This window comes from Aotus nancymaae, unplaced genomic scaffold (genome assembly GCF_030222135.1).
Source record: "Aotus nancymaae isolate 86718 unplaced genomic scaffold, 86718_ANA_hifiasm-v0.15.2.pri h1tg000016l, whole genome shotgun sequence".
Lineage (NCBI taxonomy): Eukaryota > Metazoa > Chordata > Mammalia > Primates > Aotidae > Aotus > Aotus nancymaae.
Genome location: NW_026988428.1, coordinates 30,316,858 through 30,329,605, shown reverse-complemented (window position 1 = coordinate 30,329,605; position 12,748 = coordinate 30,316,858). Strand labels below are relative to the sequence as shown.

The window sequence follows — 12,748 nt, the reverse complement described above, 5'->3', positions numbered from 1 at the left end:
AAGGACTTCGTGACTGCTTGGATGTGGGAACTGGAGGAAAACAAATCCACTCCATTGAGCCCAGGAATTTGAGTCTAGCCTGGTCAGCATAGTGAGATCTTGTCTCACTTGTCTCACTATGTGAATAAACAGAAAATAGAAATAATAAGCAGATAAATGCACATATCCATGCATGTGAGCTCCATGCATGTAAGCATGCCAGGTGTGGTAGAGCACACCATAGAAGATCACTTGAGCACAGACTTTGAGTCCAGTCTTGGCAACATAATGAGATGCCATCCCTTAAAAAATATAAGAAGTCAGCTCCCTGGCTTGGGCAAACACGTGGATGGCAATACTATTAAATGACACTGGAAGGAGCAAAAGCAGGAGGAATGTTTTTGTTGTTTCGGTTTTTGAAAGAGAATGAGTTTGGCTTTGATCTTTTTGAAGTGAGATGGCTGTAAGGCTTTGGGGAGCATCCTTCTGGTAGTCATGTACTTACACGTCTGTGGAGGCAGAATTAGATTTGGGTAACATGAGCCTGTACAGAAATGGAAAATATTACAAAAAGATGAAGATTGAGAGAAAGGGCGGTGCCTTGAAGACAGACCTTGGTGAAGTCAAACATTGAGAAGGCAAGCTGAGGAACTAAGCCGCGGCATCCTCAGTGAGGCAGGAGGAAAAGGAAAACAGAATAGGGAAAAGACGGAGTTATTTCTAAGGAGAAAGAGCTTTGCATATTGTGTTACCTCTGCTCTGAAAGTCAGCCAGTGATACTGACAGTAGAGTCCCTCCTGGTTGTCAAATGCATCATGAGTTTGGGGTAGGTGTATGGAAGTGATAGATGGCCCAAGAATCCTCTGACAATTACTAGACAGCCTACACACACACACACACACACACAAATACACATAATTCGAGACTATTTACAATATGATAACCTCCTCTTCCCCAAGTTACAGATTAATTAGGGTTTGAGTTTGTGAAAGTGACAGTAAACTAACAAATATTAATGCTTTTTAGCAACGTAATTGTAGGATGTTTCTTCATTCATTTATCATAAAAAATACCGAGGACATAGAGAAGGAAAACAGGTTCCCACCCTCTAGAAATGCACAGTTTTGTGGAGGAAAACTGAAGGATAACAATTATGATACAGGGTAATATAATTCGGCAACCTTTAATGAAATAACAGAGCTAGGCAGAGGTCATCAGTGGCTGCTAACACCATTAAGTGAAAGGTTGACTGAGATAATGAAGGGTTCAGGCTGACACCCCCTGAACTCACTGTCAGTTTCCTCAGTGCTGAAAGAGAGACAGACGTGGTGATCTGCTTTCTGATGTCATGCAACAGAAAGCCCTTAACACCACCCATGGAGCACTGTGTTGGTAAAACGAACCTGAGTTTAATCAGGCCTCTAGATCTAACCACCAGCTGACAAAGACCATAGAGAGTAGAAGAATACATTACCACCATGAACAAGCAATCAGCGCATCTAGAATGTGGGAAAATCTATGGAACAAATGAACTGGTTTCTTTAACAAATAAATGGCATGGAAAACAAATGGGAGGCAGGATTATAGATTAAAAGAGATTTCAGAGACACGCCAACCAAATGAAATATGTAAACTCTGGATTCTAGTGGAAACCAACTACAGTTTTTTATAAAAAGTATTTTTTGAGATAATTAGGGATATTTAAATACTGACTGCATATTAGATGATATTTAGGAACTATGGTTAAAAAGTAGATGTGATAATGACATGCTCATAATTTTAAAGAGTCCTTATTTCAAATATACATATATTTATGTATACATGTTCACATATGTATACATATGTATATATGCAATGTCATCACACATGTATACAAATGCACACATGTATACATATACACATACATACATGTGCACATCTGTAAACATACATATAGGTAATGTGACATGTATTACATATGCATATACATCTATATGTGTACATGTGTACACATGCATATGTGCATATACCTATGTATAGACATAGATATATGTGTATATACATATATGTATATTTAACGATGAAGTAATGTGATAAGTGGGATTTGCTTTAAAATAATTCAATGGGGTCATGTCTTGGGGTAGGGGAACATTATATGTAGGATACAGATGGGAAAAGAACACAGAATGCTGATAATTGTAGAAGCTGGGGTTTGGATACATGGAAACTCATTATACTACTTTCCCTAGGTTTGTGTGTATATATATATATATGTTTTTAATTTTTTTGCAGAGATGGGGTCCTGCTATGTGGTCTAGGCTGGTGTCAAACTCCTGGCCTCAAGTAATCTGGCCCTCTGGGCCTCCCAAAATGCTGGAATTACAGGCATATGAGCCACTGTACCCAGCCACGTTTTGTGCATTTTTTAAAAAACAATTATTTCATAATAAAACATTCAAAATATGGTAGGATCATTGTTATAATGAAAGTACTCCCAGTCCAGGACAATAGTGGTGGCAGAGGATCCGGCCTTCAGAAGACAGTGATGCCATTGTTTTGTCAAAAATTCTGCAGGATATTTTTAATTTTTATTTCTCTTGTTCAATTGTTGCTGGCTTGAATGCAGCATATTAATATGTAGTGTGCAAGAAAAGAATTCAGGGGTCAAGGTGGTTTTGGGAATAGTAGGTTCAGTGAAGCTCAAATGGGGCCTTGGCTCTAGGATGCTCTTTTTGTGGAACATTGCTGTCTGTGCAGTGGCCACGGGTACTGTAACTCTAAGAGGGGATACAGAAGCATGGAGAACTTTTTACTTTTCCAACTATGGATTTTTTTTCTTTTTTTAATTCTCGGGCCATGTATCGCTTCCATACACTTGCCCCAAACTCGTGATGCATTTTGGCAACCAGGAGGGACTCTACTGTCAATATCACTGGCTGACTTTGAGAGCAGAGGTAACACAACGTGCAAATAAGGATGCTGTATAGTTACTTTGGGAAAAACTTGGGAAACATAAGGATAAGGGAACTTGAGCCTCGGAAGGCACTGATGCAGAGGAGTGACTGCTTGGTCTCTGTCGGGGAAGAGGTCTGACTGTGAGGCTAGTAGGCTTAGCACTTGAGGGCTCAAGATTCTCTAGAACAGTGTCCAAGCCACCTCAGCCACTTGATGGCTATGGGCTTTGTGCAAAGCCCTTAAGCTTTTGGACCTTCATTTTCTAGTTTGGAAATGGAATATAATATGTCTTACTTGCTTTTTGTGAAAATTTATTGAGATGACATGTTCAAAAGTGCCCTGCAAATGTCAAAGCGCTGCACAAATGGAAGCATGTAGTCTTTCTTTACAGTCTACACACACTCTCTTGGTGTCTTCTGAAATGGGGGTGTAGGTGGGGGGAGTAGGGCTGGGGGAGAGGAGACAGTAAGATCTTCTTTCCTAACTGAAGTTCTTGTGCTCATCTGCCAGCCTGCCTTAAAATGATCCCCAAGATGGTCACCTTCAAGACCAGTGAGATTCAGAAAATATCTATATTCAGTTCTCTTTTTCTCTTTCTAATGTGTCATAGTTATTTCCCCTTGTCAGATTCAAGTCCTGGATATTTTTCTGTGGGGATACCATGGGGAAGAAGGTGGCTTATAACTTTCAGCCCGTAACTCTTACCTCGGTCTGGACCATGTGAACCCTGTGCAGTCTTAGGTCGTGCACGGCTCCGTAAATGTCCACAGTGTCTTTGGAGTCTAACTGCTGGAGGATTCGGTCCAATGCAATGAAGGTTCCAGTCCTACCCACACCAGCACTGGACGAGATGGGAAAGGAAGATTGAGCCTTTTTGTTAAATTTGCCTTTCAAGATTGCATCAAAGACTCTGGCACAATCTTTCTTTTCTCTTCCCAGTTATGGGAGCAGTTATGGGAGAAGATAGGACTATTTCTTTCTCTCAGTGTGCTCTTTTCCTCTTAAGCAAGTTTAACCTACTGTCCCCCCAAGCCTACCTCCGCACAGCCTTCTGTCTATCTCTTTCCACTCCCTTCCTGTCCCTCCTCCACTCTACCAGGGATAAGCAGTGCTCTGCACTGCTGTGTATCATTTCCATGCATGCTTTTTAATACTTTTCCTACATACATGCTTTAGGTATCTTTGTCAACTTTCCTACTCAATATTATGTTTTCAGATTTATCCATGTTGCTACATATAGATCTTCTTTCTTTCTTTCCATCATCTTTTCTTCTCTCTCCCCTCCCTCCTTCCTTCCCCCACCTCCCTTCACAGGGTCTTGCTCTGTTGCCCATGCTGGAGTGCAGTGGCACAAGCATAGCTCACTGCAGCGTCAACCTCCCAGGCTCAAGCAATCCTCCCACCTCAGCCTCCTGAGTAGCTGGGACCTCAGGCATGTGTAATTACTCCCAGCTAATTAAAAAATATATATAGAGATAGGGTTTCTCTCTCTTTGTTGCCCAGTCTGGTCTCAAACTCCTGGCCTCAAGTGATCTTCCCACTTTGGCCTCCCAAGTGCTGGGAAAGGCAGGATATCCCACATCCAGCTGATCTGATTTCTTTTAACTCTCTTCATAAACCACTGATAATCCAATGGCAATTAGATCATTTTTAGTTGTTTTTCTCTATTAAGACATGTTGCAATGAACATGCATAAAAGTGTGGAGATTTCTCAGGGGTTGATACCTAGAAGCAGAACTCTTGGGCTGGTCATAGGGCATGAACACCTTCCAACTTCACTAGGGATTGCCAAATTGCTCCCCAAAATGGTTGGTTGTATTATCTGGGGATTTTTGATACACATTTATAACATAAAGAACAGTTCTCCGGTGGTCCTGTACAAAAATGCCTGCCATTTTTCAGAAAGCAGAAAGCTCTGAGTACCTCACCTTCCTATTGAAAGTGTCAAGGTTCCAAGGACATAGGAAAGCAGGGCTCCTAGGGTGCTGGGCTGACAGGGAGGAGACAAGTACACTTGGCATTTCTCTTCCTGCTGCAATTCCCTGCTCCTTATTTTTAGTAGCATTCAGTCAGGGCTATCAAAGTGTTACTGCAAACATTAATTAGCCAAACACCAGGCTCCCCAGAGAGAGCGAGATTTCACTTGTTAGGTTGATTTTATGGACCTAACAATATTATGAAAACATAATATTGAGTAGGAAAGTTGACAAAAAGATACATAAAGCATATATGTAACCTTTTCAATAAATTTTTGAAACATAAATATGTTGTTTGTTTAGAGATTTACATGTATGTAGGAAAAGTATTAAACGCGTGGAAATGATACAGAGCAAGTGCAGAGCAGACTGAAGTGAAGAGAAATTTGAGAGAACAAAATAGGTGCTACAGATGGCACTTGCTATGCTGTGGCTTGAACATTTGTGTCCCCTCCAAAAAAAAATTCATGTTGAAACTTAATGCAACAGTATTAAGAGGTGGGGCCTTTAGGAGGTGACCCTGAGGTGACAGAGCAAGACCCTGTGAAGGGAGGTGGGGGAAGGAAGGAGGAAGGGGAGAGAGAAGAAAAGATGGAAAGAAAGAAAGAAGATCTATATGTAGCAACATGGATAAACACAGAGCCATGGGGGCTCTGCCCTCATGAAGGGGATTGGTGCCTTGTGAAAGGGTTGCAGGGAACTAGCTAGGTCGTTTTGCCCTTCCATCCCTGCCTCCATTTGAGGACACAGCCACAAGGCACCATCCTGGAAGCAGAGACCAAGCGCAACAGACAGGGAACCTGCCAGTGCCTTGATCTTGGACTTCCCAGCTTCTAGACTGTGAGAAATAAATTTCTATTACTTATTACCCAGTCTGTGGTATTTTGTTTTAGCCATACAAATAGACCTGCTGCTAGATCTGGAGGGAAGATTAGAAAGTAAATCTTGAAGGATGGGTAGCACTTAGGTGGAAGAGAGAGATGATAAAGCCATTCCAAAACAGAAGATGAGCCAGAGGCAAGAATAGGCTTGCGTGCTCACTTTTCTGGCTAGAATGGGAAAGGAGTTGTAGGGAACTTAGACTGAAGGTGATACACACCTGATGATGGAAAGCATGGAATTCCCATCAGGACTTTGCATTTCAGAAAGTAGGAAAAAAGAGCAAGAGGGAGAGAGAAGGCTGGAGAGTGAGGGTGAGAGAGAGGCTAGAGGGGAAGAAAGTGGAAAAGGAGAAGCCAGGGAAGAAGAATGAGTTGGGAGAAGGGGAGGAATGTTATAAAACTCCCTGGGGGTGAGGCAGACTGGTTGGTCCAGACAAATCCTCGATCCACTAAATTCCCCATGCTTATGTCTTTTTCCAGGCTCCTAGGCACAACCCCCATACAGCTGCTGTTTGACTGGGTCCTAGATCTCTGCGTACCTGCAGTGCACCACAGTGGGACCAGCACCGGGGCTTCTGTTGATGTAGTCCCTGACAGTCCTCACAAACTGGATCAGAGACTGAGTGGTTTCTGGGACTCCATGGTCTGGCCACACCGTATAGTGAAAGTGGCGGATGAGTCTGTGTGCATCGAGCTGTTCCTCCTGTAAGAGCAGAGAGCAGGATAGTAAGAGGAACCTTCAAACTTGACAACTGAGCCCTGGAGCAATTCCTATGGGCTGAAACTACAAGAGAAGAACCAGCAAAAGTGGGATTAGCAGATCTCCTTAATCTCTCCCAGCTGGGTTGTTAAATGAAGTCAAGCAAGCTCACATACAGTGCATATCTTAAACTCCCGGATGGTCCACTCAGGCAGGACGGACTCTGAGAGCATCTGCAGGATGAGGTCCCCATAGTAGAGGGAATCCTGGTCCGCTGGCCAATAATGGTCACACTTTACCTAGAAGACGACAGACAGAAACAACGTGAGTCCGGAAAAGTGACTCGTTTGTGAACCTAGGCTTTCCCTCCTCTAAATGCCTTCCTGAGTTAGGAATCCGGGATCAGCCGCTAAGGCAATTTGACCATCTACTTTATATTAACCTGCTCATGGCCAGCGCTGAAGCTGAGGTGCTGCTCCAAGTGAAGGGGAGACCCTGCATAAGGAGCACCCCCAACCGCAATCTGTGGACACTTACTTTTTTAGGCCTAGGGATACATGACTTGAGGGTTTTTTAAATTGATTTTCTTAGCATTTCAGTTCCACTAGCAGGTAAACTGTGGTTCACAATTCATTGTTCTTTCTAAAGAAATATCTAGTTGTGTAGAGGAAGGCACTGTCTTCCTGGCCCTGCTTTGTTCCTATTTATATGTCACTGTCCTAACTTGGGCCTTGTGCCAAGAGATCTTTGAGAAGTCAGAACGTTTAGCTAAGCTCACCTTTACATGTGCACAGACAAGGGAAAAAGGATTGTGAGCATGTATTTACTGAACGCAGATACTGGGCACTTTACATGTAATCTCTCTTTTAATCCTCAAAATAACCATATAAAGTAGAGGATGATAAGTGCATTACAAGGGGTTTGCTTAATTTGTCTGGATAATTCTTTGACTTTGCGTCTGCCAATACAGCCTAAAACTCACTTCTCCTTTCCTGGGAGGAGGGGCAGGGTCTCTCCCCTGGCCATACGCTGAAGATGGAGTAGCCAAGTGGCCAGGGCCAGGTAAGTTTTTGGTGTAATGGGCACTGCTGAAAATCCCAGTCCTCAAATGGAAACAGCTTTGACTGGCACTTCAGACCCAGAATCAGGCATCACCTGGGTTTACTATTAGTGATTTAAGCCACTCTATTCAAAAGACTCTTAACAATGTTCCCGCATGATCCCTATTTGGTTTTGCGGGGTTTCACTTGGATGGTGGGGCATAATTCTATCCAGGTGGCAGAAAGCAAAGCTTGGATGTCAGGAAGGCTGTTTACTCACTCGGCCCTTCTCAACACACTGGGTCACCATGACGATGTTGTGAACGTTTTGTTCCCACACCATTTTCCAGAAGTCATCCTTGGTGCCAGGAAGCGGTCCCTGAGTGACAATGTATTCTCTTCTGAAGTTGTTGCCCTGCAATGAATTTACAATATGGAGAGTTGGAAACAATGGGCCTCTTCAGAACTATAAACAAACAAAAGAGTTCTTCAGATTAGATGACAGGGAGGTCTCTGCCAAGTCCCTGACTTCAGAAAAAGATACTAACACAAGTGTCAAGCCTTGGGAGCAGGAAGGACAAAGGTCAGAATGTTGAACTACTGTTAAGAGCCACATTCCCTTTTACTAGCCTGGGTCTATTCTGTAAGTGGGGAGCGCTCAGGAAACGATCTAGAAAACACTTCACCCTCAATTATATGTGTGTGTGTGGGAGGGGCGGGTATTTGTGTAGACTGAGGGGGCTGTGATCAGGCTCTTTCCCTATTTAATGTAGAAGAGTTTTAGTCATTTTGGATAATTAACTTTAGAACACTTTGGTAAGACATGTCTTGCATGGGAAGATAAACCTCTGATGACTGAGCATCTGATGTGTCTCAGGTCAGACTGACTTCTTAATCCAAACCATAATCCAAGAGTTGGATATTTGTGGGTTTTTTTTTTTTTTTGAGACAGAGTCTTGCTCTGTTGCCAGACTGGAGTGCAGTGGCGCGATTTTGGCTCACTGCAACCTCCACTTCCCGGGTTCAAGCAATTCTCCTGCCTCAGCCTCCCAAGTAGCTGGGACCACAGGTGTGCACCACCACGCCCAGCTAATTTTTGTATTTTTTAGTAGAGACGGGGTTTCACCATGGTCTCGATCTCTTGACCTCGTGATTCGCCCGCCTCAGCCTCCCAAAGTGCAGGGATTACAGGCTTGAGCCACCGCGCCCAGCCTGAGCTGGATATTTTCATCTACTCCTTGTGCACTATAGCAATGACAGCAATTCCTTGTCAATTCTAGTCGAAGCTCCTCTTTGCCTCTCCTCAGGTCTCCACATTAGGTCACCTCTGCCATTGCCACCCGACCCCTCCCCACCAAAACACTGCCTCTTATCTGATGAATCCTTAACTTATCCTCGGCATGGAGCCTGCTCCGCTGAGCCTTCCGTTACCTTTCTCTATGCTGGGGGATATTCTCCTCCTAGACGCCCCATGGCAACCTCTAGCCTCTTGCTACTGAGTGTGGTTCTCAGACCAGCAGCACTAGAATCACTCAGAGGCTTGTTAGAAATGCAGATTCCCAGGCCCCGCCTCAGGCCTGCTGGGTCACAGTGTGCCTTTGCACAAGACCCCAGATGATGCAGATGTCTTTCAATGTAGGAGAGGCACTGCTGTGGCAGGTTCCTCATGGCATTGCCTTTTCTTGCCTAAATTCTTTTCTGAAAGTTTATTTAGGGTCAGGATTCCATCTTATCCCATGCCTATAAACAGCTCAGGGTTTGACTTACTTAGCACTTAATTTGTAAGTGTTTACTGAGTGAATGGATAATTGCTTGAAGTAAGTATGATTATCCTCAGTGTTTGTTTGGAAAAGAAAATGGAGGCCCAAAAAAGTGACATAATGTGCCCAAGGTCACAGAGTCAACAATAGGCAGAAGTGGGATTCAAACCTAGGTTTGCTTGACCTTAAAGCTTTTTCCACTGCAGTGTGCTGTAGGAAGGTGGCAAGATGCTAAGCAAAACCAGAGCCCAAAGATTTGACATAACCTTTGAGTTGTGTCTGTGGTTGTGAAGAGTCCAAATAACATGGGATCAACTTCTCTAGCTAGGCAGCTTTAGCAGGGGAGGTCCGTCTTCCTTAGGAAGCTCTCATCTTGGTTAAGGACTGCAGAGAGTAGATGACCTATGAAAATGCATCCTGGGCTCATTATATTTCATTTGACTATAGCCATTGTGAAAAATGTGGCTTAGCAGGAACTGAATTGGATACCCCATTTTTTTTTTAATGGCATTCAGACATGCTCTTGTGAAATCTACAAGCGTTTCCAGACCTAAGAATAGTGGGAACATGCAGGAGTGGCATCTCCAGTGTTGCCACCCACCAAAGACTCATCCTGAACACTGTGGCCTAGTAGTTCACTTACAGGGATGTAGCTGGCATTGATGTAGTCAGAGCAAGGATCATCGTCTACATTGGACAGCTTCACTCGCGAGGCATCATCTGGAAGGAGAGATTTGCAGCTGAATCTTGGGGTGATTTTTCTATAGTTGATGTAATGTATGTGATGTGCCTTAGTTCTCATCCCCACAGTAGCCCCAGATGGGAGGTGATCTTATCTCCATTTTGCAGATGAGGCTCAGACAGGATAACTAACTTGCCCGAGGTTGCACAGGTGGCCTGTAACCAGTCAGACACAGGAGACGACGTGAAGCTCCATCTGTGCTTCCCTTGGTAATATTGCCATATTTGCCTGGTGGAGTGGCCAGCTCCCTTTCACTGCTGGAATGAATGCAATCCAGAAAACCTGCTTTCTATTGCTTTACCCAATGGGGTAAGGAAATTTAAGCAGAAATTGCTAACGGAAGACTTTGCTAAGCAAATCCATGTCTGCTTGATGTCAGAGCCCTTGCTGTTAACCCCATTACTGTTCTTAGCCTCCAAAGAGAAGCAGTAGGACCACATGGGGAAATGTTGACAGCGTAAGAGGCCTTTCATAATCAGAATTTAAACTGGCTATTATCCCTCTAGAGGGAAGTGCAGAAATATACAAGTTATTTCTTATTAAAGTCATTCAGAGCTTGAGATTGTCCATATCCAGCTATATTATATATCGTTAGCCCCATTTTGTTTTTGGAGAAAAACGCAGAAATGGCTAGAGGAAGACAGCATTACAAATTTTGACACAAAACTTACAGGGCAATATATTGTTGTATCGATTTTTCCCTCTATTCTCTGGCAAGAGTGCAATGTCACATGACTGGTTTCGACCCACGTCTTTTAACTCCTGTTAGGTCAAAAATAAGTTTGTAAGTGGAGAATATAAATAGAATAAAGTGTATCATACAGTCCTGGAGATATATAATATGAAAATATATACACTAGCTATTGGGAATGCCTAGTATTCAACACGCATTAGCTCTGATCCCCACAGCAGCCCCACAAGGGAGGTGTTCTTCTCACTATTTTACAAGTGAGGCTCAGACAGGATAACTGATGTGCCCCAGGTCACCCAAATGGCAAACCCAAGAATCAAATCCAAAAGCTAGGTGCTTTTTGCAAAACCACAGCCTCTCCCAGTCAAGCAAATGGCTAGTCTGAATAATTGACAGCATTATGCCTGCATTTGAGATTTGGTAATTCTTCCTTACTGTCTGATCCAGGTAGCCCTTGCTATGCTGTGTTATTCTGGAACTCAAGCTGGCCTCTGAGATTAGATGGTACATTGTTCAGGGCATAGTTTCGGCATAAAAGAGTACTCAGCTGAGATTCTAAGCAGCCTCCTAACTTCTGAGTCCAATCAGCCTATGATTACACAGTAAACATTAGGAGGGAAATTCTGCTGAGAACTAGGGATGCTGAAGCTTCATTCTGCCTGAGTGGTACCTCGTATTCCTTGGATAGCAGGTAGTTGGAGTCAGCCTGCAGCTTCATGAAATGCCCTTCAAACTGATTTATTTTTATTGGACTGTAATTAAAAACGAAAAAGAAAAGAGAGTTACTGCAGAATAGGGAAAGTGCCATAACCATTCTGACGCATGTTTCAAAGGCAGATAATAAATTAATGTGTTCTCTCTCTTACCAAGATGTTTTCCGGTTACTGTGAAGGGAAGTCAGAAGAAGAAGACTTTGTTAGCAAATCTCACATAATACCATCTTTCAATAAATTATATGAAGGCAAATGTGGTGCTTACCCTTTCTGGCCCAGGTTTAAGTGAACAGATAATGGTCGATCCCTACGAATACTCAGACGGGCAGAGGGTCTTTCTCCACCATGGCTGAAACATAAGGGAGAAAACTTTTATTTCAATTATGATACTTGGGTTGAACAAATTTTTCCATTTATGGTAAGGCTGTGCATGTTTGTGCAAATAAGGATTTTTCAGTATTCATGTAGATTTGCACTCAGCCAACATCTCTCTGAGGAAGGGAAAGGAAAGAGAATAAAGTAGATCATTCCCACCCAGAAACAGATCTCTGCAAAAACTGAAGATTTGTCTCCTAGTTTTTGGCTACAGGTTATAATCACTTCCCACATTCTCAATAAAACTTTGCTTAAAAAAAAAAAAAAAAAACCAGTAAATTTCAGATGCCAGACACGACTTCAAGAAAGAGTAACATGTGGCAAATTAAGAAAAAAAAATTCCCTAAGAGAAGAAGGCACGACACTGGGGCCACATGCTATTTGGTTCTTTTTGGTCCCTTCTTAAATTAGGAAGGAAGATACGAACTACAAAATGGTGATGTCAACCACACTTTTCAGGATATTGCAGAAAAGCACTTGGGCATACAATTTGCAAACATCTCTGTCTTCATGAGGATATGAACCACACACACATTTTTTTTTTCCTGTGCAAAAAGTCACTTTGTCTTCAAATAAAGCTATAGATTGCCTCTCAGTCATTTGGTAAGGGCCACATTCATCAATGGGATATAAAAGAGCTGAGAAGGCTGGGCATGGTGGCTCAAGTCTGTAATCCCAGCACTTTGGGAGGCTGAGGTGGGTGGATCATGAGGTCAGGAGTTCGAGACCAGCCTGGCCGACATGGTGAAACCCCATCTCTACTAAAAATATAAAAAAAATTAGCCGGGCGTGTTGGTGCGTACCTGTAATCCCAGCTACTTCGGAGGCTGAGGCAGGCGAATCACTTGAACCTGGGAGGCGGAGGCTGCAGTGAGACAAGATCATGCCACTGCACTCCAGCCTGGGTGACAGAGTGAGACTACATCTCAAAAAAAAAAAAAAAAAAAAGCTGAGAAA

The 12,748-nt window shown here is 43.1% G+C and overlaps 1 protein-coding gene and 1 long non-coding RNA gene across 6 annotated transcripts in view; one reads left to right on the top strand and one right to left on the bottom strand.

The window, feature by feature from the left end:
* LOC110567216 (uncharacterized) overlaps positions 1-7,440 on the top strand; it is a 70,152-nt gene extending 62,712 nt beyond the window's left edge. For both annotated transcript variants that reach the window (XR_010342971.1, XR_010342972.1), the window contains exon 4: positions 6,251-7,440. This is a non-coding gene — a long non-coding RNA (uncharacterized LOC110567216). The remainder of the gene's footprint in view (positions 1-6,250) is intronic.
* PTPRB (protein tyrosine phosphatase receptor type B) overlaps positions 1-12,748 on the bottom strand; it is a 120,179-nt gene that overhangs the window by 6,381 nt on the left and 101,050 nt on the right. For 3 of the 4 annotated variants that reach the window (XM_012441335.3, XM_012441336.3, XM_012441338.3), the window contains 9 exons: positions 11,682-11,765; positions 11,570-11,587; positions 11,374-11,455; positions 10,684-10,774; positions 9,914-9,990; positions 7,791-7,925; positions 6,647-6,769; positions 6,310-6,473; positions 3,619-3,754 (listed from right to left, as the gene is read on the bottom strand). In XM_012441335.3, the coding sequence (XP_012296758.2) occupies positions 3,619-3,754; positions 6,310-6,473; positions 6,647-6,769; positions 7,791-7,925; positions 9,914-9,990; positions 10,684-10,774; positions 11,374-11,455; positions 11,570-11,587; positions 11,682-11,765 (910 nt within the window). Of the gene's footprint in view, positions 1-3,618; positions 3,755-6,309; positions 6,474-6,646; positions 6,770-7,790; positions 7,926-9,536; positions 9,673-9,913; positions 9,991-10,683; positions 10,775-11,373; positions 11,456-11,569; positions 11,588-11,681; positions 11,766-12,748 lie in introns of those variants that run through there. The other variant, XR_001105522.3, reaches the window with a different exon arrangement.